The sequence below is a fragment of the Pseudorasbora parva genome, chromosome 21 (genome assembly GCF_024679245.1).
Source record: "Pseudorasbora parva isolate DD20220531a chromosome 21, ASM2467924v1, whole genome shotgun sequence".
Lineage (NCBI taxonomy): Eukaryota > Metazoa > Chordata > Actinopteri > Cypriniformes > Gobionidae > Pseudorasbora > Pseudorasbora parva.
In genome coordinates, this window is record NC_090192.1 from 8,465,987 (window position 1) to 8,493,588 (window position 27,602).

The window sequence follows — 27,602 nt, forward strand, 5'->3', positions numbered from 1 at the left end:
TCAACCCAGCCTGCCGCAGAGCTTTCGTGACCGAACTGAACGCGCGTCGCTGCGCTGTCACCTCTGGTGTATAATCAGGGAAGATATGAATCCGCTTTCCTTTATTTTCCAGAGGAAACTTATCCCGGCTCAGACGGAGGATCAAGTCTTTATCCCGATCATTGTGGACCCGTGCGATAATGGTACGAGGTCTCTGGCCTTCAGACGGCTTAGGTACCAGCGCGCGATGCGCTCGGTCAATCTTCACCGGTTTGGGGAAGTTGTCTTGGCCGAAAAGTTCGGTAATCAAGTCCGAGATGAACACTGAAGGGCGCCCCCGCTCCTCACCTTCGCTTATTCCCACAAATTTGAGATTCAGCCTCCGAGAGCGTCCTTCCAAGTCATTCAGTTTAGCCCAGAGAGATTTGTTTTCCGCACGCAAGTCTTCACACAATTTTTCAACCTCTCCGAGGCGCAAATCAGTACCACTCAAGGCACCTTCAAATTCCACCATTTTTTGTTTAACCCCGGCTTGATCCGACTGCATGTTAACCAGTGTAGCATCCAACGTATCCAAGCGAGCACTTAATGCGGTCATCTTGTCTTCTATCAGCTTTTTCAAGTCCTCCCCTTGGGCACCGATTGCGGCAAGAATCGCGCTCGCGTTTCCCTGTTGGATAGCATCACCTGTGTTGGCGTCCTCCTTAGTTGCAGCAGTTTTAGAAGATTTCTTAGACGCCATTTTTCTGACTGAACGAGTCAACGAATAATCGCCTTAAACACACTTAAATTTCACAAAATACTCGAAACAGCTGACTAAAGTTAACCTTCAATAAGTCATTCTCGACTATGAAGTGTATTAACGGTACGTTAGTTACAAAAACAATCAAAATTTAATGTCGGTGGAGAGGAGCTCAGAAAAACGCGACTACTCCATGGTCTGTGCACGAGCGCCCCCGAGCTCCTGCTTTAAAGGTGAAGCATGTAGTTTGTTGCATCTAGCAGAATTACAGATGCACTATGTAGTATTTTTGCAGTAAAATATCCAAAAACCACTAGGCCGGTGTTATGTATTCTGTCAGTTGAGTTCTTAAAATGTCCCAAATGTTTCCAACTATTTGTAAATTGTGAGAAAATTGCTATTTTAACCAAGGAGTCAGGATATCTGAGCGAGTTGCCTGTCAGTTGCTTCATATCTGTGTCACCCTCGGTTTCCAGTTTTATTCTGCAGAAGCGCTTTACTCTTAGCAATGTGAACAAGTGTCACAGCAGCCGCTGAACGAAAGCACAGAGTAACGTCAGAACATCATTTTAAACACTTAAATGTATCTACTATGATAAACAGAGCTGCGTTACCTTATACTCATGTCCGGAAAAGTGGAAATAACGGCGGCAACTGTCCCGTTATAATAAAAGTCCTGTTGTTAGCGAGCCGTGTGTTCGGCGACAATCGCTCCAGCAGCCGTGCTCAGCTCCCACAGAACTCGGTCCTGCTCTGCTTCATACTGCAGTAACGTTAATAACCGCATCCATGAACATGATTTCTGTCCAAGCCCGATTCTTTTCCACCGGCTGTGAGAGGAAGACCACAGTCCCAAGATTCTGAGTTCAAACTTGCCATCATTCTACGCCTTTGTTTTGAATAGGCACAATTATTTGAGGCCATCTACACCGGACACATCAAAGCAAACATTATAAACTGGTACATTTGTCTTTCTGAATGGGTTGATGATGAAGCTGTATGGCATTGAAGCTGTAATGCATCGCAATAATCCCGCCTGCTTTGACATGTTCATGACCTCTTTAAAGGAGTACTTCAGCGCTGGGAAGATGAATCTGTATTTAAACTGGGTCATTAATGTAGAAGAAATGTGAAATTATTTTTTAATTTGGTGCTTTCTAGACTGAGAAAAGACAGAAAATTTATTTTTGTCTAATGGGGATGAAAGACAACAATTCCCAGAATGCTTCGCTGCCCTACGAGGCCACTCCCAAAGCCACCGCTACTAGATTACTGAATCACTGACCACTTTTCCACCGTGACCGCGTTCATTTTCATAAAATCAGTTCAGTTAAAGAACAGACACTACAATTAAAAACTGAAACTACTGAGAGTACTTCGGCTCGGCGCAGTAAAAAGTCCCGGCCGAAACATCTTCCCTCACATCTCCCTATTGACAGAAATGAGAGAGTGAGGGGGAGGTGTGAGATGATGTTTCGGCCGGGACTTTTTACTGCGCCGAGCTGAAGTACTCTCAGAAGTGCTAATCCGCCATACATTATAGTTCTCCTTTTTAATCCGATTAAAAACGCGCCACGTTTTATTTTGTCACCATACTTGATCATTCAACTACTCGTGTAGCTGTATTTAAATAGGGGAAACGTGGGGGTGTTTGGTACTTCTAACTTGATCTCTGTTTGGTTCCATAGTGAATGAACTGGGCTTAGTGGGCTAAGCTAAATGCTATCAGATCATCACTGCGCGTCAGAGAGATTAAGAGCACGCACTGAGACGAGAGAGGGATGTATCAACTCGTCTTAGTTAAGGGAATAACATAGTTTAAAATGAAAAAGCGGTGAAGTATCCCTTTAAGGACAAACTAAATTGCTGTGGTATTTCCAAATAAATAAAAATGAGCCTCTTGTCTCCTATATTAATGTTGTTCGGAATCCTGTGCAATGATGTAGTTTCCTGACATCCATTTCCTCGACATGTTTCCGTGTTGTTGTTGCTCAGCAATGGCATGGACGTGATGTTGTCTGGGGGTTTGGCAAAAGGAGAGTGGGATGGTGCTCGGGGTGGTGAGTGAAGGCGGTGACCGAGTAGTTTTGACGTCACATTTTTTACGGAAGTCACAACGGCTCGTGAAAAGGCACATCTACTTTATGCAGGCTGTGTGCATTTGACTGTGGATTGACTGTTTTGAAACATACACAGCTCTTAGTTATCATGAAAAAAAGCAAGGACATTTCAGTTTTGACTATGGGATATTTAAGACATAAATATTAGTGTTGTAACTAGTAGTGTAAAAATAAACATATATTATCATAAAAAACAATTATCAAACATTTAATTTACATATATTTGACAGTACAATTGTAATTTAAACAGTAATAAGCTGAATCATAAAAATAATAGATTATAATAAATTAAATGTTATTTAATGTGTATAATATTTTAAATAATAATAATATTTTATAAAGTTTTACAACTTATTGAATAATTCCTAAAACACCAGTGTAAAAGTAATGTGAACTGAGACACTATACAACTAGAGATTTGAATCAATTTTAAATGTCCAGCTACTAATTCAAAATTAAACACTTTAAAAAAAAAGATTTACTGGCATGTCATGTGACCATTAACCGACATCAGAAAATCATGAACATGCAAATAAGTTATTAAATTATTTAAATAAAATCTCAGGTATAGTCCAAGTAAATATTTTACGTGTGTGTTCAATATGTGATTTAGCCGCTGAGGGAGTCTCACAGGCCAAAACAATCATTCGAATACATTCCCTTTAATCTTTGATGGTCTACATGCAGTAAATTTTGTCTTGCACTTCTGTAACTGAAGCTGAATGTCTTATCACATGTAATGTCAGTCCCATACCAGCTATATATACTCTTGCAATGCCTGCTACTGTAGCCACGCCCCAGACTCGTGCTATTGGTTGAGCTGGAAAGAGATGGGCAGATCTGAGCTGACCGCCCTCAATGTTTCGAAGGTGCCTGGGTGGCTCGTTGTTTACACATTTGGGGAGATAAACCCATGAATGGCATACTAATTAGTCATCAGTCATTGCTTATTAGTCAATGAAAAAAACTGGGTTAAGAGAATGTATTTGAACATAAAAAAATACTTGCATACTTCACCTTTTAAAGTATTGTTGATATGGCCTTCACAAACATATTTCGGCTGTTTTGGCTCATATTGACTCTTTCTTTGTGTTTTGTACCTACAGATTATTCCACTGTTCATCTCACACAGCTGATGGAGAAAGCTGAGGTCATCGGCGGCAGAATGCTGCGGTTCTCTGTCTTTTATCGAAACCAGCACAAGGAGTACTTCGAACATGCAAGGTGTGTGCTTCTACAGGGTGACAACACTAAATCATTAAAGAAACGGTCACCTTTATTTTGGTCTGAACCTAAATGACTTCCCTTCTTCTGCGGAACACAAAAGGTACAATTCTGAAGAATATCCTGGCTGCTCTTTTCTATAAAATGCAAGTGGACCAGGTCTATAAAGTTTGAAAAGAAGGCTCAGTCATATTATAGCTTGGTGTGAAAATGACATTAAATGCATGTTGTTGGTAACACTTTACAACAAGGTTCATTAGTTAACTGCATTAGTTAACATGAACTAATAATTAACTGCATTTATAAACCATTTATTTATCTTTGTTAATTTCAACATTAACTATTGCATTACTAAAACCTTGCTAACATTATTTAATGCACTGTGAACTAATGAACAAACCATGAACAGCTGGATTTTTATGAACTAACGTTAATAAAGAGGTGTTGTTCATGGTTAGTTCATGTTAACTAATGCATTAACATATGGAAACTAATGCAACCTTATTGAAAGGTGTTACCATGTTGTTATTCATTGAAAATCTTCCCCTCCACCATAGCTCTCAAACATGCTTCAGGTTTTATGTCAAGTGAGTAAATGATGTAATTGTCATTTCCACCATAATAGAAAATTCCAAAATCCTGAACGGGTTTTTAATCAAATGTTTGATGTAGTTCTCTCTATGCGAATCATCTTTCTTTCTAATGCTCTTTTACACTAGTGAATTGTTTTCTGTTCTAATCTAATACTGTCCAGTATAGTAAAATTTGATGAAAATTGAAATTACATCAGTCTTTATAGCAGGAAAGACAGTTTGTACTGTTGAATTTGATGCATCTAAGGTGATATAATACAGCTATAATGAGCTTTTCCAATAATAAAATGAGTACAATTGTAGATGTAAGAGGACCTTGGAATCAGATTAAATCCTTCTGAAAAGCCCATTACAGCCAAAAGTAGTAAAAGGGAAGGCCTTCATTTCCCTTCAGAAATCTTTTTTTATATAACTAGTTCTGAATATACCACTTCATCTTATTTCAGTGAGATATACAGTATTCATTGCCTGGCTTCATGCAAGTCATTAAATCTGGTTTCACATGAGCGAGTGAAAGTCTATTTGATGCCGTGCTTGCCCCTTTCATAACTCAACGAATTCTACTTTGATTTTATTTGATGTCTGGATTATAAGTGATGCACTTCAACCTGTTTATATCACACAAATCATATCATATAATGGAGGAAAAAGCTCTCTGAGAATTAATCAGAAGACAGTTAAACAAAATTTCACATTAAAGGCTGGCTGTTATGGAAGTTTCTGCCACGGAACAAACTACAAAAAAAGTTAATATCTGTAGTTACAATGTAAAAACATACAAATACAAATTTTTTATCAAGTGATTAATTTAAATGTTAGTACATAGTAGTCAAGGCCACCCAATAGAGTGGGTCCAAAAAAGTATTTGCAACCAATTACCAGTTACCAATGTTCTGATATTGGATGTACTGGTCTCTCCATAGACTCCCAGCATCTGAGAACATGGTTACTTTTAATTTATGAAGGAAATGTGCCAAATAATGTTCTTAAAGTGTTCTATATTTACACAAATTTATGCTGGACTTCTTCTTATACAGGGCTCATTTCAACTTCATTTTTTGATTAACATGACAGTAAATGCTAGTACATCCACTAGAAATACATAAATGTATTAGTCAACCATTCAGAAATGTTATGAAGCTAAAAGCTTCTTTCTGAGTCTCAGTGTCCGACTCAAACATGTAAGGCTGAACACCGCTACTGACAATTTCTGACATTTTGGCTGCGTTGCATATCCGAAGCGTGAGCTGTATAGGCTCCGCCCTCTTTTGGAAAGGCCAGCAGCTCATGTGCATTTAAAGGGATACACAAAAACAGCACATTTACTCACACCCAAAATGGGGCAAATTTGACAACTATAATAAATTGCCTATGTGGAATTTTGAGCTGAAACTCTAGAGTTTGACCAGAAACATCTCGCTAAAAGGGGTCTTCTTTAAGTGCAAAAGGCAGGAGAAAATGGTTTGTCATTTACAGTGATGTTTCTTGTTACAGGGAGGCCCAGAACAACAAGATGTTGCCGTCAGTGAAGGACAACAGTGGCAGCCATGGTTCGCCCATCAGCGGGAAGCTAGAGGGCCTCTTTTTCAGCTGTAATACCGAGTTCAACACGGGCAAACCACCTCAGGATTCGCCCTACGGCCGTTACCGTTTCCAGCTGCCAGCCGAGACGCTCTTCAGTCCCAAGACAAACCTGTATTTCGCCGACTTCTACTGCATGTACACGGCCTATCACTACGTCATTCTGGTGATCGCGCCGCAAGGCTCGCCTGGAGACGAGTTCTGCAAGCAGCGCTTACCAGCGCTGGATATCGGCAACAACCGTTTTATGACATGCACGGAGGAGGAAGATGGTCGTCTGGTGTTCCACCACGCACAGGACCTCAATCTAGAGGTCATCTACACCGATCCCGTGGATCTGAGCCTGGGCACGGTAGCGGAGATCAGCGGCCACCAGCTCATGAGCATGTCCACAGTCAATGCCAAGAAGGATCCCAGCTGCAAGACCTGCAACATCAGCGTGGGCCGCTAACCTAAGAAACCGAACCCTTCTGTTGCCTTGAACGGCACAGAAAAATCGCCTTCTCCTTTAGCCGTCCTCCTTACCCATCGAACTTATCCATTATTCCTTCTGGCGTCAGCATGCGTCTCACAGCTTTTGACAAAATGCTACTTTCCTTTTACTAGCTTATGGATCTCGACCCGGGGTCAGGTTAGATATGTCGTGCTCCTTTTTTGTGTTGGGATATTGACTTAATAGCACCTGTCAATCAAACTGCTTCGTTAACCCCATTGGCTGTCAGACCCTCCCATTAGAACGTGGCATTGTAACAGTTTACCAAAGTCTACAAAAATTGCTCATCAAGTCGCAGCAGTCAGTCAATCGACAACCGTTCTTATGAGGCATTATGAATGTGATGATCAGGTGAGATGTCAAACCGTGACCGGATGCATCTGTAGCATGATCGCAAACATTTTTTAACTGTTCTTCAGCAGTGTTTCATGTTGTCTATTCCAACCCATTCAGTATACTGTGATTTAACATATAATAAATGTGCTACGACGTGTAGATAGAAAAATATTTATTTTTTAACTGGTGAATAGAAAATGGACAGAACCAGAAGTGCACAATACAGAGGACTTTGGTGATGGAAAAGAATAGGTACACGATAAAGCAAATATATATAGATAATTATATATATTTACCATATAAACCAATGTAAAATTACATGCACTATAGCTAACATTCAAAAGCTACATTTGTCATCGTGGATGTATACAGCAAATAAAGTCTGGGACGACGATAACATGACAGAATAACCACACCTGATTGTAGCACAATTCAACAGTTAACGCTGGTTGGCATGCGAAGACACTACACAAAGATTGTAATAGTTCATTGCAGTAGAGCCGTCGGAAAGGAAAGAGATTGATTGTTTCGTTTCCCGAAAGTAGCTACTCGAGCAGAATTGCACTTAAAGCGCACATCCGCTTCTTCTCATGAACATATCCCCCGCTTTGGGCTTCAGTATTGTTTTTAGCGTACAATGTGATTGGTCAGTGTTCATTTAAACTACTGGCTTAATATGTCACGATTTGTTCTTTATGTATAGGAGGAATACTGTGCTCTGTGATGGCCACGTACCGTAACTTTTACATGTTTTTGAAAGAAAATTAGTTCATTAAAAACACAGTCCTTAGCTTATTCTTTTCTGGGAGAACCTTTTTAATTCTGGGTAGTAAGTCTCATTTTGTGCTCCCTTTTTTCATGCGAGAGACAAATATATGAGAAATAAATAATTCACTTGTTCACTCATACAACTCGTACAATTATGGTTGGTTGCTGCTGTATTTATATGTTAGGGAACTCGTTGAAATTTGCATAAAAACATTATTTTAAGTGCTCCGAGTTGTTTTCTATCTAGAGCGTTGCATTATTTGACAGGCTAGGAATCCAGGCTAGCCGGAGAGAATCATGGGTCCTCATTAGTCTGCATAATGTCACCATGTTCCTAATTAGAATCATAAACTAGCTTCAAAAGAGAAGGAGAATGTGAAAATTGCATATGATTCGACTTTGGTTAAAAAAATAAAGTGCCATATTCAAAAAACATACATGAATACTCTATATTTGCTTTTGCCCTTTGAAATCTGAATGAGGTTTGTTTCGATCCGTCTCGCTCTGTACACAGCACAGAGATCGCGCGCTGCATTTAGTGAAAGGCCTTGATCGGTTCGGCCCAACCCATTGAGTCTAAGACTTCCAATGTGGTCAGAAATTATATTAAAGTGCATTTTAGCATCATTATGGCACAATTATGTCAAATGTATAAACTCCATTTGGTCCAAACATTGGGTTCATTACTGAAAGGCAGAAAGAATCTCAGATAACTCAGATAGTCTATGTGGTTTCCTGTTTGCTGAGCAACACTTCCAGTAAGCGTATTTTGGCTTTGAGACTTTTGTACTCCTGGTACTCCTCGGCCATGGGTATTCGGTCATCTTTTTGTGCGGCTCTTCATTATTATGGTGGAGAGGGAAAGAAAAAACAGATACCGCATTAATCGGATGACTGAGATTATGCTACCATTTAAACACACATTTAACCCTTGAGTTGCCTTACTGAAGCAGTTTTGTATATCACTGGATAGCAGATAAATGGAAATGTATTTTATTTAAAAAACAAACTCGTATATCGTGTACAGAAACAGTTTTTTTTTTTCTCTTCCTGGTGGTATTATTTTGTGTATCATTGATTAGATGTGCATTACGCTAACTATGCTGAACTATTTTGATCTTTATTTTTCCTATTTCCTTCCTGTCCGTGTTCAAAATGTAACATAAAATACCATTAAAATATGTTATTGCCACAATAATGCTGCTGTGTTTTACCTTCCCATCTGTCTGAAGAATTGCTCTTCGAACTCTCTGATGGCTTTACGTCGCCGCCTCTTCTCGGCTCGAGTCTCACGCAAACAATCCAGCAACTCAGACCTGCAATTAAATTAGATATTAAGGAATATTTCATCTTAAAGGGATCATTTGCATATACAATTTCATGTAATTTCATGGTTGCCAAGTCTACGGATTTCTTGCGGAATTGAGCTACTTTTAAATTGTTGCTATGGGTTAAAATGTTTAGTATTATATTTGACAGAAATGCTTCTATTGAAATGCATACCCAATTTATATTCTACCAATGAGAACTTAAATTATGAGAAATTCTGGATATTTTTGTGAGTGGGGGCAATAATAGCATGTGTGAACAGATCGGCAAAAATATTGTTTTTAAATGGAACATTTTCTATTTTTCCAACTTATTAGCAGCATCTAAAAAAATATATTTTGGATTGTAAACTCTACATTTTCAATGTAAATACGAAGATAATATTTTACTGATGAAAACGGTCTAGGATTACTATACAGTGAATTTCAAGATGAAATTGTCTTTGCATAAAGGTGAAGTCACACTAACTGTTGTTCAGCAGATTTTGTAAGTAGGATGACACAAACTGTAATTTTAAGTGAGGGCCAATGACTAACAGCTGTTGGTTTGAAAGTGACCTCAGTTCTTCATACATGGCCACACTACTGACAATTGACAAAATACTTTTGTCCACCAAATTTTGCTAATGGTACAGCACATTCAAGGCAGATCTGGCAACCCTGCTCTACCAAATAAACCAAAATAATGTCCAAAAAAATATAAAGTATCATAAAAGTAGATAAAATATATAATTTGCACGCTTCATTAAAAATCTTTCGAAGCCAAACAATAGATTTGTGTGCGATAAACAGATACATTTACAGGTGCACTGTGTAAATTGTAGCTTATCTAGCGTTGAGGTTGCGTATTGCAACCGCCCATTGTTCACCACTCCCTTTAGAAGCACAAAGCAGCTATGGTGGCCAACACAGGACAAATATGTCATCGTCTGAGACATCAGAGAGTATCTAGTTCTCTATAGAGCAGTTTGACCGTTTAGGGCTACTGTAGAAACATGACAAAATGGCCACTTCACTACAAGGGGACCCGCAGAGTTTGTAGATAGAAACGGCTCATTTTAAGGTAATAAAAACATAATGGTTCATTATGCAACGTTTTTATACACCACTGAAAACATGTATATTATATTGCATTTCTGTCAAAAGATCGTCCTTAATATTACATATTAAATATTTGCTCTACATGTAGTTCTCAAATATTTGAAAAGATTGCAAATGATGACTTGCATGCTTACATATGACTTCATTAGACAATTTAGAACATGAAACATATGGTCGACTTTTGGTAACACTAATTTACAGTGTCCTTTTTACAAATGTTACTTGTAGTTACTATAAAATGTGCATAATTGCATGCAACTAAACCAAACCGAATCCCAACTCTAACCCTATAAGTAAGAGTAAGTTAAGTATTGTTACTCAGTACTTAAATGTTTAATTACTCTAAGAAAGACACCTTAAAATAAAGTGTAACCCTACTTTTATAGTACTTCCATTGTGTTTTGGAGCTCAGCAGCTCCCTATCCCATTGGAAAAGAGCATGTTCTGATATTCTGTCATTATTTTGAGAACACTGTTGTAGGCCTGTGTGATGTCCCTCAGTGCTAAGGCTCGTGTACCTGGAGGCCTCGTGGAGGTTGGACATGGTTACGGCTGGCTGTCTCACTGTCTTGATCTCATCCAGTGGCGATACAAAGGCCGTGTCGCTGTCTCCTTCCTCCTCCCCACAACCTCTCTTATCAGTGAGGCACATGGGCGGGGGGGTGTACCGTACGGAATCATCATCTGACCCTTCTTCTTCTTCCTGTGATAATGTTCAAAACAAACAGAGTCTCTCAATAGTAGTCTATCAATTGTATTTAAACATTATAAGTGGACTACAGGGGATTTTTTTTTATATATGACATTTCTTTTATAAATATGGGTTTAATACTACTCTATAGGTACTCAAGATTGACATGAGATTGACTGAAACTGAGTGTTCCACCCCCCCTTTAAAGGAATCAGTCGTTTGAATGAATCATTTGAATTAATGACTCAATGACTCACTCATTAAGACTCACCTACTGCCACCTACTGGTGGTTTAGTTTCCTATTTTTTCAACATTTATTTTGTTTATTAAAAAATACAAAATCACATAACATCATTTAATGCAGTAGTAATTTTTCCTAGCCTGGTAAATAATTGAATTTGATTGCTAACATCCCTATAGTGTCTTATTTTAATTTAATGTATATAATTTAATGTATTTAATGTATATAAATTTAAGAATATAATATGAAACCTGAAGCATAGCTTATATTTAATAAGATTAGGGGAAAATGCCCTTTATAAAGGTAAAATATCACTAATATGCAGATTTAAAATATGTCAAAGCTGATTGAACACTGAGAATATTGCTTCAGAATAAGTTATATTTACCACACACGCACGCACTCTACTGCTTATCGGACCGGTATTTTAACAGTATTCTTAACGGTACTTTTTGAAATGTAATATATATATATATATATATATATATATATATATATATATATAAAAAAAAAAAAATATATATATATATATATATATATATATATATATATATATATATAAAAATATATATATATATATATAAAAAAATATATATATATATATATATATAAAAATATATATATATATATATATATATATATATATATATATATATATATATATATAAAAATATATATATATATATATATAAAAAAATATATATATATATATATATATATATATATATATATATATATATATATATATATAAAAATATATATATATATATATATATATATATATATATATATATATATATATATATATATATATATTAGACATGTGCCGATTTTCGATAATGCGATTTATCACGATAATGAATATGCACAATATTGTTATCGTGGGCACTTTAAAATATCGTAAATAATAATTTATTAACAATTTATAATTTTTTTTATAATGCACTCAAGAATACTTTGCCCATCAACCTATAAATGCTCAACGCCGCTGTATTCAATGGTATTTTTTTTACGGTCTATGGTTTGCACATGACTGAACCGGTGAAGGGGACGAGCTGCTGAAGTGCCGCTCAGTGACAGCAGAGGGCGCTGATGAACTGCAGAATGCCGCCGGTTACCCCGGAAACCAGCAAACAAACAAAAAAACGCGTTTTTGTAATCTCAATGTTGTTCATCACAGCACCAAATACTTAATACTTAAAGACTTAATAGGCTATTTATTTTCAAATTTAAACATTTTTATGTTTTAATCTGGACTACAACCCTAATAATTAGAACTGTTCTAATTATTTGTTATTGTTCAGTAAAACTTTGAGACATAGGACTTCATTAGTTAACATGTTAATTCATTATTACCAAACTGACAATGAAAAATACTTATAAAGAATTAATCATTCTATGTTAATTTCTTAGTTACTTTTTAATAACATTAAAATCAAAATAACATTTTTAATGGACCTAAGATAAAACTAACAATGATCAGTATTTCTTAACTAACATTACCAAAAACATTATACTTTCTGTACCAAATGTAGCTATTGCTCAATCTTAGTTAATGCATTAAATGATGAGACCTTATTGTAATTTGTAAGCCTACCTGTTCTTTATAGCCTAATTCTTTTGCACTTTAATCTGTTTGAAAATTATACTTTTACAGCTCTGAAATCAAGAGACCACTTAACATTGATTTCTCAATGAGTGGTCTCTTAATTTTTTTCCAGAGCTGTATATATTTTTGGTGCATTATTGTACTTAAACATTCAGTTATTTTTGTTCTTACAAAAATAGTTCTTAAAGCTGTTATGCTATGGCAACACTTTTTTTTTGCAACTTATTTCAATATCTTGGTTATATCGTATATCGTGATAAAACTTCATCAATTAATCGCAACATGAAAAATTGATATCGGCACATGCCTAATATATATATATATATATATATATATATATATATATATATATATATATATATACACACACACACACACACAATTAACAAAAATACACAGCCTACACGGTGCTTTAATTTCAGGAAGAATTCTAGTAATTAAATGTAAAATAACACTGCATAGTTTATCATAAATAGCCTAAATGAATGCTTATTAAAGCTGAACTTATTCATTCAAGAGCTGCGAGTGATTTTCTCTTTGCATTTGGTTGTTTAATTTGCAGTTATTCATCAGCATGTTTATTTACACTTCCGCCTCTTTAAGACAGATGTGCAGATCTATAGGCGACTGATAATAGGCAGATGTACTACATTTTCTCCCGACTATATCCATAATAACGACGTCCATTTTAGACACAAAATGTGTGTTTAAGAGACTCTCCAAGCCGGTCATTTTGACATAGATGTTTGTGTACATTTGATCGTTTAGACGCGAGTGTGAAACCGAAAGTGTAATTTGCTCATCTCGTTGCGGACTGTTTCAGAGCGCGCGCCGACTTGGGAACAATCTCTTGCGCACAACGCATCCCACATTTTAACAACAGTAGCTAGACTGTATTTTACAACAATCACTGATCGTGCTGATTCTGTCATTACGTTTGAGTTTTATGGAGAAATGACAACGTTGCTGCAAAGGGAATTAAGTTGCGCTAGCCATAAATATTATTATAATCTTTGGAAGCCAAAATCTAAAATAAAATCAGACTATCACAGATCTAAAGTGTAACCAGGCTATGTTTGAATGTTTAGTTCTGTCCTCCGTCATCACTCATTAGGGCTGTCGTTTTTGCACCTCTCTCTCTCTCTCTCTCTCTCTCTCTCTCTCTCTCTCTCTCTCTCTCTCTATGTGTATTATCAAAAGTACCGACAGCAGAACCGCTAACGTCCGAGCTTATCGATACAACGGTCTTTCAAAATTCACCCCCGGGGCCCGTTTAATACCGGTTTTCGGTACCCATCCCTACACACGTGCGCGCCCATCAGGGAAGAATATCCCGTTCCACACCCTTTTGGTATCCCGTCTGGAAAACACACAGCCCCGGGACTTCTATTAGCCTACATATAAACAAGACGTTTTACTCCCATTGTTTGTTGGACCATTCCTGTCGGATCTAATATAGAAGGCACAACATTGTGTCTGCAAATCCAGCACCTGAGACTTGTTAACAAACGATTCCGCAGTGTAGAAGCAAACACACAAACGTTCTTCCCCACGTGAGCTGGAACTTCATTAAAAATAAATGAAGTATCACACATTCCTAATATTATGATCCAAAAGAAGCGTAAGGAGTGACTGTGTTCTTCCACAATATCTTGCGATCTTCTTTCACGTTTATTGCTGCTGGCTAGTGATCCGAACAGCTCCATGAGTCGGTGGGCGGGGCTACTAAATTACAAGTTCTGTAGAGGTGTTGTTTCGTTGATGACGTACGTATGAAGCACACAATCGTTTTCTGGGCCTGGTGTCTATAAAAGCTTTTCTTTGACTAAAAAGGAAGTTTTCAGCTTTGAAATTCACAGGATATTCTTATATTACCATGACCTTTTATATATCAAAAGCTCAAGGGAAAATTGATTTCTCAATTCATTACCCCTTTAAAAAAATCATTCTATTGTGCTGATTTGGTATGTATATATAAATCACACTTACTATGGTTGTGATAGTGGGAATCGCACACAGGAGATGTTTCACCATCTGGTATCTATCGTAAAGAGGTTTCACCAGGTTTCTCTCTTGTTTGGTGCCCTACAGTCGCAATATCACATGAAAAAAAAAATGAAAAAAAATATTTAATGCCATAATCCTAATCCGTACCTAATTAACTAGAATGTTTCAGTTTTTAAATGTGAAAAACCTCTTACAGGGCGGCCGTGCAAGCTTTCAAAATACAGCAGACATTTTTGCAGAGTGATCTTCTCCAGGGCCATCTGTCTTTGGGTCATCTCCTGTGGACAGAAGAGTGCGTGTCGAGTTAATCACTGCAAACTCTGGCCGCACGAGCACACAATCAAATCCCCACCCACCCGAACAGAATGCATCCACAGATGGCCTCACCTTCATGTTGTCTGGGAGGCCGAGGGCCTGGCGTTTCTCCCGTAGTCGTTTCAGGAGCCCGTCCACCGTCTCCTCCAGAGAGGGCTTGTGCTGCTGGGGCTGCTGCTCTGGCGTCTCCTGGTGGCCATTAGTGAACCTGCAGATAGCTGTGGACTGCCCGTTCTCATGTCTCCGGGATTCCACAAATGACTGTCTAAGCTTCAAATCTGAGGAGACGGGTCAAGAGAGTCCAATTTTGGAAATAAATTGGATTGGAATAAAAGGATAGAATGACAGGACGTGGAATTTACTGAATTAAAAGCAATACAACTGCCACACAATGAAGGAATTCCATTAGTCCAGCACCTGTTTTTATAAACTTTCTGTCAAGAATTGAGTAATTAGGTTACATTTAATATTAAATACATTAAATGACAGAACAAAATTGAAATTTAATTAAATATATTAAATATAATTATCTACAATAAATGCTGCCAATAAATACTTACACAACCATTGAAACATTAATTTTGTCACACAGCACCACAAAATGTGTGCCACCAAAAATGTTTTGAATAAATATTGTTACTTTTTATTGAAAGTAAATGTTTTGCGCTGGGCTGATCATTTTTGTTTTTTTAATTGAAAAAAGTTGGCAAAAAGTTGGCCTTTTTATATATATATATATATTTTATATATTCATAGTGGTTTATATATATATAAACCACTATGCCAAGGTTATATATATTGTTCAGTTGAGTTCTTACAATATCCCAAATGTTTCCAACTATTTGTAAATTGTGAGAAAATTGCCTTTTTAACCAATAAACCGGGACGTCTGAAGGAGTCGTCTGTGAATTGCGTCATATCTGCGTTACCCTTGGTTTCCGGTTTTATTCTGCAGAAACTCTTTACTCTTAGCAGTGTGAACTAATGTCACAGCAGCCGATAAACGAAAGCACAGAGTAAGGTCATAAACATAATTAAATGTATCTAATATGATAAGTTGAGCTGCGTTACCTCATACTCATGACTGGAAAAGTGGAAATGGCGCCGGTGTGTGGCATAATAAAAGTCCCTGAACTACTACTACTGTACAGTAGAGGAAGCAGCTCAAACAAACTGTGCTGCCATGCTGGATTACAGAATAAGACGCAGGAGAAGTTCAACCCTTAAATGGATCTGAAGAGATTTAATCCAAGGGAATAAATCCATTACTTTTTTTATGTAATTTCCACCTACCCAAATCTAAAGTCTACCCATACTCATACAGTGGTATAAATGCAATAAGCGTTAAAGGTCCCGTTCTTCGCGATTCCATCTTTCAAACTTTAGTTAGTGTGTAATGTTGCTGTTAGAGCATAAATAATACCTGTAAAATTATAAAGCTCAAAGTTCAATGCCAAGCGAGATATTTTATTTAACAGAAGTTCCCTTTCAAAGCCTACAGCGAACGGCCGGTTTGGACTACACCGCTGCACTTCCTTCATGAATGACGTCATTAGAACCGTTTGCTGACTAACCCTCCGCCCACAAGAACACGCAAAATAGGGGGCGTGGTCTTGTTGCTCTCCCACGTGGAGAAGAGCATCTCCCTGTTATGGTAAGAGGCGGGACCTTTCCGGGCAAAGTGCGCTAAGCTGCTGTCCAATCACAACACGGACAGGCTGGCCAACAAGCTGGCCCAATCAGAACTCATTACGTATTTCTGAAGGAGGGACTTCATAGAACAAGGAAATCATCAGGCCGTTTTTAGGACAGAAGAAACAGCGCTGTACAGATAAGTAAATTATGTGAAAAATACAGTTTTTTTACACGCAAAACATGAACTCATGTTATATTGCACACTGTAAACATAATCAAAGCTTCGAAAACACGCGAAGAACGGGACATTTAATAGTCCCATAGCTAAGGAGTCACATTTTGCTTATATGGTTCAATTGAATCATCAGAGGTCAGCAGCAAAGACATTGCTTTTGTGAGATTAAATTCATAAAGTATATTTGTGTCATTTAACATTTAATTATTGCAGGTTGGCATAATAATCTGAGTTTGCATTTGACTGTTTTTTTAACATTCTGAAAAATACTGAACGACAATAAGCATCATGTTTACACAGTGCACACAACGCCTCTGCACTTACGATTGCTCTCAGCATGGGGACAGGAGAGCTGCCAGTTAATAAACGTGGAAACAAAGTAACATGCTGACAATTCATTAATATCTGGGGTTTGTAAAAAAAAATTATTTGTCATTTTGTTTCGTGTAGTACATTTAAACATCCATTGTGTGAAGTAGCTTATTCAGGACAGTGCTAAATAAAAGCAACATGCAATTATTTGCATCCTATTATTTTGTGAAAATTATTAACATTTTGCATATTCTGCAAGGGTTAGGAAATTTATGAACATAAATGCATCTTGGGATGGTTTTGCAGTGTCAGAGTCTGAGAATCACCAATTACTGTTTACATTTATTGCCCGTTACATTAATGTTTAAATTAAATAAATTACATTAAAATTCTAAGAAATCACTTTGGAAATCTAAAATACTTTTTGGATGTAACTTTAATTTCATTCCCACCCATTTAAAATGTAACTGTAATACAGTTATTCAAATTTTGTATTTTAAATATGTATTTAAGTTACATGCATTTCATTACTCCCTAGCCCTGCTTGTAATGCATTACCCCTAACACTGATTATTATAGATCGATGTTTGATTATTTTGAAGAGATTGTGGTACATCAGATTATTGGTTCATGAGATAGTGATTAAAAATGTCAATTATATTAAATGTATAAGAATGTCACAACGACCACGTAACAATGAAGGTAAAAGATAAACAGATTTAATTAATAAAAAAACAAGCCTATAAATTACATTATGATATCATATGGACCGGCAGTCTTACCTTTGAGCTGCTTGCGAGACCTGGCTAGTTCACTCATGAGATTGAAAATCTCCGGATTGGCTGATTTATCATTATGTGAAGGCTGTAGGTGAGAACAGACACAACTCGATTCAGAAGCTATAACTTTTGATTTAGAGGAAGTCTTTAGCACATTCTCCTGAGTCCTGATCCTAATTCATCTTAATATCATCTGAGTCAGGCAGCACAGAGGTGGAGTACTATTCTTCGCCAGGAGAGGGCGTTACTAAACAGCAATGTTGCATGTTCAACTGAATGTTAAATTGATATGATATTTTTCATGGTTTTGACTTGTATGACAGTAATACGGTAATATGGCTTTTAAATTAATCTGACCTTATAGTTCATTTCTTGCTCATAGCGCTCCTCAAACTTGCGGATTTTCCTCTTGAGTGTTTGGATGTGTTTGGTGAGGAGTGGGATGGAAGCTGCTTCCTTAGTGTCTCCAGGATTCTCTGGTCTAACAACCCCACGAGCCCTAAAGAGGAGAAAACACACATATAAACACAGTCTCATACAACTACAGGGATAGTATAGAATAGGCTACATTTGCCAGGCTGATCAATCAACTGATATTTGGTATTCAAATTGCAGTCTTAACTGTAATGCATATTTTATGTTTTTGGAACTACTGTTCCAAAATAATTCATAATAATGTGAATTATGAAAAGACATTGAGTACAAAAAGGTGCATTCAACATACCCTGTACCACAAAACCAGTCATAAGTGGCACGGGTATATTTGTGGCAATAGCCAAGCCAACAATTCTATGGTTCAAAATGATACATTTTTCATTTATGCCAAAAATCATTAGGATAGTAAGTAAAGATGTTGTTCCATTAAGATATTTTGTAAATGTCCTACCGTAAATATATATACAAATTATTGTTAGTAGTAATATGCATTTCTAAAGACTTAATTTGGACAACTTTAAAAGCAATTTTTCTCAATATTCAGATTTTTTTGCAGCCTCAGATTCCAGATTTTCAAATAGTTGTATCTCAGCCAAATATTGCCAAATCCTTACACATCATACATCAATGAAAAGCTTATTTATCCAGCTTTAAAATAAAATTGACCCTTATGACTGGTTTTGTGGTCCAGGGTCACATATGATACTGTACTACACCATTTCAAAAGTTTCCCCAAAAATCAAAGGTGGTCAAAAATACTGTACAATTTTGGAAAAAAATATTACAATTTAAATTATTAATATATTTTTTAAAACGTTTACTATTTGAATGTATTTTAAAAAAATGTTATTCTTTTGATGCAAAGCAGATTTCTCAGTAATATTATTAATGTGGTATTGCTGCTTATTTATGTGATAGTTTTTCCAGAATTCTGGGCTGGGGTACAAACACAGTGAGTCATAGAGGCAGAACAGTAAAATCATCTCAGCATACACACACAGTATGGGCTGTCACAGATGTCTGTTTCCATCGCTATAGCATTAGTCAGCAGGAAAGTCATTTTAATAATGAGAAATTAAATTCAGGTTTAAAGCGTGTCACTGTGTTACTAGCTGAAGCTGGATGATTCAGAGACTTGCTCTTTAGGAAAGGAAAAAGGACGTATTGTGACTGAAAAGGCCAGCCAAAAGAGCTATGTGTGTGTGTGTGTGTGTGTGTGTGTGTGTGTGTGTGTGTGTGTGTGTGTGTGTGTGTGTGTGTGTGTGTGTTCCTACATGATCAGATGCTGTGCACAGGGTGGAGACGGGGCAGATTCAGGGTCTGTGTTGAAGCGTTGGCTCTGGCTGAGGCTGGAGCAGCGTGGGGAGGGCAGGGGGCTGTTGTCATCTGTGATGTGCTGGATGAGTCGACTGGGCCCCGGGCTCTGCTGGAGATCACTGCTACAGTCACCCTCTGCCAGCCTACAGTCTGAACACAGGCACACAGATCAGATAAATAAGAGCACTGTGTCCTACAGTTGCTAAGCCCGAGACAACAATTCGCAGAAACTGTTTTCACCAAGTGCAACGTGTTCGTCGATCAACATCTGTATTGATAATGGAACAACATTCTAACCATCCAATCAGATTTAAAGAGTTTAAGTTTAGGCGTATAACCAGGGTTAGGTGCGTCTACATCCGTTTTATTCTCCTATCATTTCTCTCTGGTTTTAGGGATAAGTTATGGGTAGGGTTAGGTTTAAGGGTATAACGGGTATATTTGTGGCAATAGCCAACAATACATTGTATGGGTCAAAATTATACATTTTCCTTTTATGCCAAAAATCAATAGGAAAGATCTTGTTCCATGAAGATATTTTGAACATTTCCTACTGTAAATATATATATATAAAAAAAAAATTTATTTGCAGTAATATGCATTGCTAAGGACTTAATTTGGGCAACTTAAAAGGCGATTTTCTCAATATTTAGATTTCAGATTGCACCCTCAGATTCCAGATTTTCAAATTGTTGTATCTCAGCCAAATATTGTCCTATCCTAACAACCCTTACATCAATGGGAAGCTTATCATTCAAAACATTGACTAATGTGACTGGTTTTGTGGTCCAAGGTAAAAAATGCTGACCCAGGAACATATTTTTAATGTGTCTAACATGGCAAAATCAGGGCGTGCCTACAGTTCAAACTGATCCATTTAAAGGGTTAATTCACCCAAAAATGAAATTTATGTCTTTAATGACTCACCCTAATGTCTTTCCACGACTGTAAGAAAGACCTCTGCTCATCTTCGGAACACAGTTTAAGATATTTTAGATTTAGTCTGAGAGTATCCAAGTGTATGCACACTATACTGCCCATGTCCAGAAATGGACTAAAAACATCATCAAAGTAGTCCATATGTGACATCAGTTAGTTAGTTAGAATCTCCTGAAGCATTGAAAATACATTTTGGTCCAAAAATAACAAAAACTGTTATGAATCAGCGTATTGATTCATGATTCGGATTGCGTATCAAACTGCCAAAATGCTGAAATCACATGACATTGGCGATCTGAATCATGACTCAATCCACTCATTCATAACCAATTGAATCTTTTTGAGATTTGAAAACAAACCTGGAAGAGAAGACAATGCTGAATAAAGTAGTAGTTTTTGCTATTTTAGGACCAAAATGTATTTTTAATGCTTCAAAAAATTCTAATTAAGTAACAGATGTCACATATGGACTACTTTGATGATGTTTTTATTTCCTTTCTGGACTAAACTGTGTTCCGAAGATGAACGGAGGTCTTACGGGTGTGGAACGACATTAGGGTGAGTCATTAAGTGAAGTTTTTATTAACAAAATACTCTCTGGGTTTGGGCCAAATTCCAAGCCCGGAACCCTCCCCCGCACAGCACGCCAAATACGCATAATCTTTACTCTATTTAATTTGATGTAAGTGTGAACTAGTGAATGACATCAATTTCATTTTTGAGTGAACTAACCCTTTAAAATACAACTAGATGTTTAAATTCTTTGAAGAAAACATGCATGGTGCTTGCTGTACAAAACCTGTCAGCACGTTTCTAGAGTGTTTTGAGTGGTTGCTAGGGTGTTGCTAAGATATTCTGATTGGATGTTACTAGCATATGTTGCTATGCAATTGCTAGGGAGCTGCTATAATGTTGCTTATTTGTTCAGAGTAATTGTATTGTTTTGCAGTTTCAAAGGAATTTTGGGTGGTTGCTAGGGAGTTGCTATGTGCTTGCGTATGTGTTTTTTGTGGCTATGCAGTTGCCAAGATGTTGTGAGTGGTTGCCATGATGTTTATAACTGGCTTCAAAGATGTTCTCTGTGGTTACTAAGTAGTTCTGGGCTGCTAGGGAGTTGCTATGCAGTTGCCAAGATGTTCTGGCTGACTGATATTGTGTTGTGCGGTTTCAAAGGAGTCGATATGTGTTTTCTATTGTCTTCTGAGTGGTTGTTGTGTTTCTACAATTGCTTGGATGTTGTGGGTCATTGCAAGTATGTTTAGAAGTGGTTGCTAAAATGTTGGGAGTCATTGTTATTGTGTTACTATGCAGTTGCTGTGGCTGTTGCTATAGAGTTGTAATGTAGCTTCTGCTTGTTCTGAGTATTGTTTTGCAGTATAAAAGGTGTTCTTGGCTGTTGCTAGGGAATTCCTATTTGGTTACTAATGTGTTTGAGTGTTGTTTGCCAGGATTTATGGTTGGTTGCCAGAGCATATATAAGTGGTTGTTAAGAAGTTCTGTATGGGTTTTGCTGTGATTCTATGCAATTGCTAGGTGTTATGGACTGTTGCTGCGGAGTCACTATTATGGTTGCTAATGTGTTCTGAGTGGTTGTACTTGTCTTGCTAGGGGAGATGTTTTTGGTTGTCAGGGAATTGCTAAGTGGTTGGTTCAATTTTTTCAGTGGTCGTTTTGTTGCATTGCTGTAGGGCGCTCTGGAGTTGCGCTTCAGTCAACTCTAGTTCGGCAGTAGGTACACTACAAAGAGACTGATCCTAACAAACATTTAATCCTAACAAACATTTAAGTACACTAGGAATGGCTCCTATAGAATGGTTCCAAGTGCACTGAAACATTTGTTTCTTGAAAATTACAAAAAATACACTTTAAACCTAGTAAGCATCTTCAATTGCTAGTAAATTTTGTTCCCAGTATGCTGACTTAAGAGTTGCTAAGGTGTTCAGGGTGGTTGCTAGCATGTTTTAAACTCAATGATTAATGGCCCAAGTTGAAAAAGGCCTTTTTAAAAAACATGATATTCTGTTCTTTAGATATTGCTTAAGGCTCTACAGGACTTTTTCATACTTTTTAAAAAGATTTTTACAAGAAAAGCAGTTAGGAATGCAATAGCACACATGCCCTAAACAAGCGGCATAACTGGAGGGATCATTCATGTCCATAGAACAACCAATGTAAGGCATGATGTTTAAAACTTAGCAATTGGATTGTTCAGTTCACTAACACTAAACAGCAATAGTGGTTTTTTTTTAACCTTTATTTAACCAGGCAAGTTACTTATCTTAGTTCTTATTTTCAACAACAGCCTGGAAGGAGAATTAGATCTCCTGAAAAACATACAAAAATGTTTTGCAGTACACACACATATAAATTAATTTAATACATTTGCATGCTGTAATAAAAACACTCCCTGGTAGTTTTCTTAAACGCAGAGATTGTAATTGTAATATATGACTCTAATATCAAAAACTTCTGTAGCACATTCCAATCATTTGGGGCAGCAAAACCTAAAAGCTGACCGACCATCAACAGTTTTCTTTTTTGGGATAGTTGAAAGAATATAATGAGATCATCTGGTTGTATGCATATAGCGTGAGGTTAGTAGCAGCAACTCTTGAAGATATTTGTGTAAAAGACCTAACGGGACTTTATAAATGAAAACACACCAGTGTATTTCCCATCTGATGTGTAATGATGTCATTTAAAAGGGAATACCGTTCAGAGTGATGCGTTCTGCATTAGTAATCCATCGAATAGCTGCGTGGTCCAACACATCTAATTGTTCTTAAACTGATTGATGCGTGTCTTAGTAAACATCATTTATAAATGGTCCATGCTTTGATTATCAGTCCTAGTATTTTTAAAGGGATGGTTCCTCCAAAAATAATTAGTTATTTTTCCCGTATTATATATGTTTTTTTCCTCTTCATGACGCATTTTTTGACTGATGCGACTTATACTCCGGAGCGATTTATAGTCCGGAAAATACGGTAATCTGTCTGTCATTAATGTTGATAACTCAACAAAAAATAGCTTTAATTGTAAGGAATCAAGATTAATAGCCTTTAACCTGTTAAGCTGAAAGAAATGTATACTCAGACTAAAACAAATACAGTTTGTGAATCCTTTGCACTAAAAGCATAATTATGGTCTCATTTGAAAGCAGACACCTGGCAGTTTACTGTAAAGTCAAAATGATAATATTTTTTATAATAAAAAAAAGCTATAATAAGCTTCAAAGTTTTGTAAAGTTATTAGAAATTTATTTGTATGATATATCTTTATGAAAATAAAATTGAAGTGGGCCTTGGAGAAATCTAGAAATGCACTACAGCTAAAGCCACAAGTCTGACCATGTTATATTTCAGATCTGAAGATGATCAGTCTAAAACTCTGCATTTTATTAAACGTTTTACAAGATCGTTTCATGTGATTTTATTTTGAGATATCGCTGAAATATCAACTGATGTTTATTGCCACATCTTCTCAGCTTTCATTCTCTATTTTGCCTCTATTGTTTAGAGGTGCAAACTGCCCCATTCAGTTTGTCTCCCCGGCATTCACACTTCTGCGGACTGGTTATGGCTCCAATTATTATTCTTTTGTCTGCATTATAATTACTAACGATTCTCTATTCAAACTGTTCTATTCAAACCTCATTTCTAAATCAAACCTCTCACTTTACCCTCACTGGGGCTCTATTGAATGCATTTCGTCCAAATAAGCATTTCAGTAGTTTTACATTTAGAAAATGTTCATAAAAATAAAGTATTTACTCAGTGGCAGGTGCATCTAGGGCAAGCTAGCATGTTAGCTTAGCACACCAGCAAAACAACAATTTATACGATTAAAATCATGTTTTATTCAAAACTTGCTTCATATCACTTTATAATTTATAAGTCGAGTGTTTTATATAACAATATGTGATCTCATATAGCTTCGGGTCAAAAAATCTGACAGAAAATATACAATGCTAAAAGCTATGTGGAATAGCATTGCATTATAAATATCATCTATTATGAAACCACCCAACATGGCATAAAGAACACAGACCAACCATATATTGCCGCGATTGTGTGTTTATTGTCTTAAAACGTGTTTATCTGCATAAAATAGCGATCTGACGATCCCAGGGAGCTGTGTGGATATGTCCATATGTCAGATACTTCCTGAATGTCACATGGTGTGTCTGTTCTTCATGTGTTCCCCATGGGGTGAATTTTCAGTAGTACAGCTTTCCAGCGCCCTCCGGCTGCCAGAATGAATTGAAAACACAGCATATCACAGCCTACTGCTCTCATAATCACACATCCGCGGATTTTGGATAAAGATTGAATAAATAATACTTCTCTGTATAGAAATTTGACTCAAACGTGTGAGAATCTATCAATATTTCTCCACATCTGCACACTTTTGAAGTAAAAGCCCTGAGGGAAGTTGTTTTGTCGAGTGTCTTCATGACGACCAAGGAGGAGTTTTTTATGAATGGGAGCAAATGACGCGCATATTACAATCAAAAGGTAGCGACGCCCAAGATCATATTCATAACTCCTGGAACATATTAACACATTACGGTCACTATAAGACTTTGAGAATAAAACAGAGGTAAAAAAATTAAACTTTAGTCTTAGATCTTTTTAATGATGTATAGTTTGTCAAGGTAATTACTTACATCTGATAGTAATTTTGAGCTAATTTAAACAAAGAGACCTTCAGTGCGTCCTCGTCCTCGTGACGGTTATCAGGTTAATTTATACAGGACTGAAAAACTATTCAGTGTTATTTTACATTTGATTATTTTGTTCAGTTTCTGTATTATTTTTGTACCTGAATACTAGTGTTAGACCTACACAGAAACGTCTCTATTTCTCTTTATTGCATTTGTATCTATATATTTTTTTCAATTTAGTTCAAAGATTGAAATCAAGCTTCCTTGTGTTGTGTAAACTCTTGAACCATAAAATAATTTAATTGTAAAAACAAATAAAATGAGTTTGCAAACAATCCCCCACAATATTAAAATTACCCCATGAGAATCACTTAAAGGTGCAGTGTGTAATATTTAGGAGGATCTATTGAAAGAAAAGGAATATAATATACATAACTATGTTGTCAGTGGTGTATAAAGACATTACATAATGAACAGTTATGTTTTTATTACCTTACACAGAGCCATTTCTATCTACATACACCACGGGTCCCCTTACAGTGAAGTCACCATTTTGCGGCACCATGTTTCTACAGTAGCCCTAAACGGACAAACTTCTTTACAGAGCGAAAGATACTCTCTGCTGTCTCAGACGACAACATCTTACTCTTAGTAGGCTTCACCACCGCACCTCGCTATAATTAACACAGTACACCTTTAACAGGTAATTCGCCGACATTTTCCAAAATGAAAATCACGCCCTGTAAGCCCCCCAAAAGAGACAACTTAATGTCAAAATGTCAAAAATGTAGAAATGTTTTAGAGCATGATTAATAAAGCAAATGACTCAAGTAAACTTTAGAATTCCAACCTTTAAAAAAAAAAAACAACAACACAAAAATAAATAAATATAGCAGACACAAATTAAAACAAATATGCAGAGAGACAGCTGAAATTCAGATTTATGGAGTAACAACTGACAAACTGCTGAGTTTAACAAACACCGCACACACATCTGATTTACGATGCTTGTGGGGACTCTTCATAGACGTAATATTTTTATACTGGACAAACTGTATATTCTATCCCCCTATACAAACCATACCCCTAAAACTTTCAGCATTTTTACATTTAAAAAAAAAAAATCCTTCTGTATGAGTTACAAGCTTGTTTCCCTATGGGGACCTCAATTTAGTTGGTCAAGGTGACAAGTCCCCATAAATCAGTGTGTTTTCAGGTTGAAGGCCCCCCGGGATATGAACACGCACGCACACACACACACACACACACACACACACACACACACACACACACACACACACACACACACACACACACACACACTCTAACATGAGTCACAGTAAACTCTCTGACCCTGAAACTATAATAAAATCATAAAATAAACATCTAGTGAGTGTGAACCCAAACTATTTTATTCTAAAATACTCAAATTAAAAATGTAACTACATTACAAAATATATTCAAATAGAAAACTTGGAATTAAACTACATTTGTAATAATGTTCCACAATATTACTGTTTTGGATCAAAAAAGCAGTCACTTTTTTATTAAAAAAAAATCTTACAGACCTCTTACTGATTTTTGAATTATATAAATAACATAGCACTTCATTAGATGATATTAGATACTTGAAAAAACTTTATGGTTGTCAAAGTTACATGAACATGTGCTATACCTGTAGTTTGATCACCTGTGTGAACTTAAGGAGAACTGACTTCATACAGCAGCTAAAAATGACTGCTCAGAAGAATGAAGTTACCTCTGAGAAAGGCATCATTTGCTTTTGAGGCATAGAAAAAAAAAAGGTAAATTACGTATGTAAGAGGTAAAAAAATGTGGGATGTATACGTGTGTGTATAAGTCGTGCTGTGCGGAGGTGCTTGCGATATCAGTGCCTCTCCATCACCCTGCGTTATTAATAGATGCCAGTGTGAAGCGGCTCGGCCAAGTGACTCACATGTGCCCAAAAAACAAGAGCCATCTTCACAAAACCCAAAAACAAACAATTCCAGCCTTGTTAAATCAGTCAGTGCGTTTTCATATCAGCAGACCACATTCATTCATTCATTCGACCATTCACGCAATATATCAGCCCACCATTCGGTTTGCATCACTACTCACATGCTACCGTAAAAGAAGGACTTCGATGAAGCTG

The 27,602-nt window shown here is 36.7% G+C and overlaps 2 protein-coding genes across 6 annotated transcripts in view; one reads left to right on the plus strand and one right to left on the minus strand.

The window, feature by feature from the left end:
* phyhiplb (phytanoyl-CoA 2-hydroxylase interacting protein-like b) overlaps nucleotides 1-9,044 on the plus strand; it is a 50,084-nt gene extending 41,040 nt beyond the window's left edge. For all 3 annotated transcript variants that reach the window (XM_067429313.1, XM_067429315.1, XM_067429314.1), the window contains exons 4-5: nucleotides 3,948-4,065; nucleotides 6,153-9,044. In XM_067429313.1, coding sequence (XP_067285414.1) covers nucleotides 3,948-4,065; nucleotides 6,153-6,690 — 656 coding nt within the window. In that variant the 3' untranslated portion in view covers nucleotides 6,691-9,044. The remainder of the gene's footprint in view (nucleotides 1-3,947; nucleotides 4,066-6,152) is intronic.
* Nucleotides 7,224-27,602, minus strand: part of fam13c (family with sequence similarity 13 member C) — a 29,505-nt gene continuing 9,126 nt past the window's right edge. For all 3 annotated transcript variants that reach the window (XM_067429310.1, XM_067429309.1, XM_067429311.1), the window contains 9 exons: nucleotides 19,800-19,992; nucleotides 18,448-18,589; nucleotides 18,094-18,175; nucleotides 15,202-15,407; nucleotides 15,009-15,092; nucleotides 14,797-14,892; nucleotides 10,784-10,968; nucleotides 9,051-9,152; nucleotides 7,224-8,674 (listed from right to left, as the gene is read on the minus strand). In XM_067429310.1, coding sequence (XP_067285411.1) covers nucleotides 8,560-8,674; nucleotides 9,051-9,152; nucleotides 10,784-10,968; nucleotides 14,797-14,892; nucleotides 15,009-15,092; nucleotides 15,202-15,407; nucleotides 18,094-18,175; nucleotides 18,448-18,589; nucleotides 19,800-19,992 — 1,205 coding nt within the window. In that variant the 3' untranslated portion in view covers nucleotides 7,224-8,559. The remainder of the gene's footprint in view (nucleotides 8,675-9,050; nucleotides 9,153-10,783; nucleotides 10,969-14,796; nucleotides 14,893-15,008; nucleotides 15,093-15,201; nucleotides 15,408-18,093; nucleotides 18,176-18,447; nucleotides 18,590-19,799; nucleotides 19,993-27,602) is intronic.